Source organism: Gavialis gangeticus, unplaced genomic scaffold (genome assembly GCF_001723915.1).
Source record: "Gavialis gangeticus isolate Ggan-Ray unplaced genomic scaffold, GavGan_comp1, whole genome shotgun sequence".
Classification (NCBI taxonomy): Eukaryota; Metazoa; Chordata; order Crocodylia; family Gavialidae; genus Gavialis; species Gavialis gangeticus.
This window is the reverse complement of record NW_017729022.1, coordinates 129,499,385-129,500,634: the sequence shown is the minus strand read 5'-3', so window position 1 is coordinate 129,500,634 and position 1,250 is coordinate 129,499,385. Positions and strand designations below refer to the sequence as shown.

At 39.8% G+C, this 1,250-nt stretch overlaps 1 protein-coding gene across 1 annotated transcript in view; it reads right to left on the bottom strand.

The window, feature by feature from the left end:
* MAL (mal, T-cell differentiation protein) overlaps positions 1 to 1,250 on the bottom strand; it is a 55,511-nt gene that overhangs the window by 7,182 nt on the left and 47,079 nt on the right. The window contains exon 3 of the mRNA XM_019516173.1: positions 670 to 810. Coding sequence (XP_019371718.1) covers positions 670 to 810 — 141 coding nt within the window. The remainder of the gene's footprint in view (positions 1 to 669; positions 811 to 1,250) is intronic.

Genomic DNA, 1,250 nt, shown 5'->3' with positions numbered 1-1,250 from the left:
GATATTATTGCCTGTCCCTGCAATAGTTCAGGATCCTAAGTGCCTATATGACTTCTGAAACCAGGACTTAGGCTGTTAAGTGACTGAGATACTTTTGAAAATGTTTTGCCAACTCTTTTTATATTATTTTTTTAGCCTTACATTATTCAACGTTTTCATAGCTGGGCATTTCCAATTGTCTCCCTCTCAGTTCTATCCTTTCTCAAAAAGGCTACCAGCTCTCATTATTTTTCAGTGTGCCTGAAGCCACAGATGATCTCCTGTTAAGCTAGGAACCACATTCCTCACTGCCTTTGCAGAGGAGCAGTAAAGCTGCCTCAAATCTCTAGCTCTGGCCAGTGGGAATGAAGCCCAAGGTGCCATTAGGGAAGGTCCACAATGTTTATCTATAACACCATCATTCTTTAGAAATAAGTTTTTAACATTGGACATGTGAAATGAGCACAGGCTACTGCTTTGGAAATAGATACTCCCAATTTCAAACTAGATACATTGGAGATGGTGATGAATTAACCAATCAACACCACTCATCATGACAGTGAAGAATTTCCATTTTGGAAGTGGTGGGTGTTAAGTTGTTTCTCGAGCCATTCAGCTTCCCCTCCTCATAAATGCTGTTTGCCCCATCAAAACACTGGTTATGGTTTGGAAGCTATTTTATAAACTTACCACTGCAGCAATGTCTTCTTGGTAAGTTTTAAATGAGACACCATTTAATACAAATAAATCTCTGATAGCAAGCGTGGCGCTGGCTTGCAAAACAGCAGCACTCAGATAAAAGAGAGCAGCAATTCCATGATAGAAAGCATCCTAGAAAATAATAATAAATTTACAGTAATTTGCAGGAATACCATTCAAGACACAAAAAGAAATGAAGAATAAAACCCTAGGTATGTTATAAAAGCACACACAGGTCACATGCAAGAAATCCAATGAAGACTCAGACTAGTGTGGTTTGTGCAAATGGGATTCCCCCTAAAATTAAAAGGAAATTTGGCATTTTGGCCAGATAAGGAGCAGGATCTGATGTCTATACTCCTGACTCCTATTCCAGAAGTAGAAAATTGGACCCTAGAGTATGTGACTTATGCTAGAAATTCTCATTCCGTCAAGAATATAAGTGCTTTGGGTCAGGGAGGGCCAGATTCTGTTCCACCTATAAGCAGGTTTAGGTGCATAAGAGTTACATAGTTTCATAGTAGGGTCAGAAGAGACCTGAGTAGATCATCAAGTCCGACCCCCTGCCATGG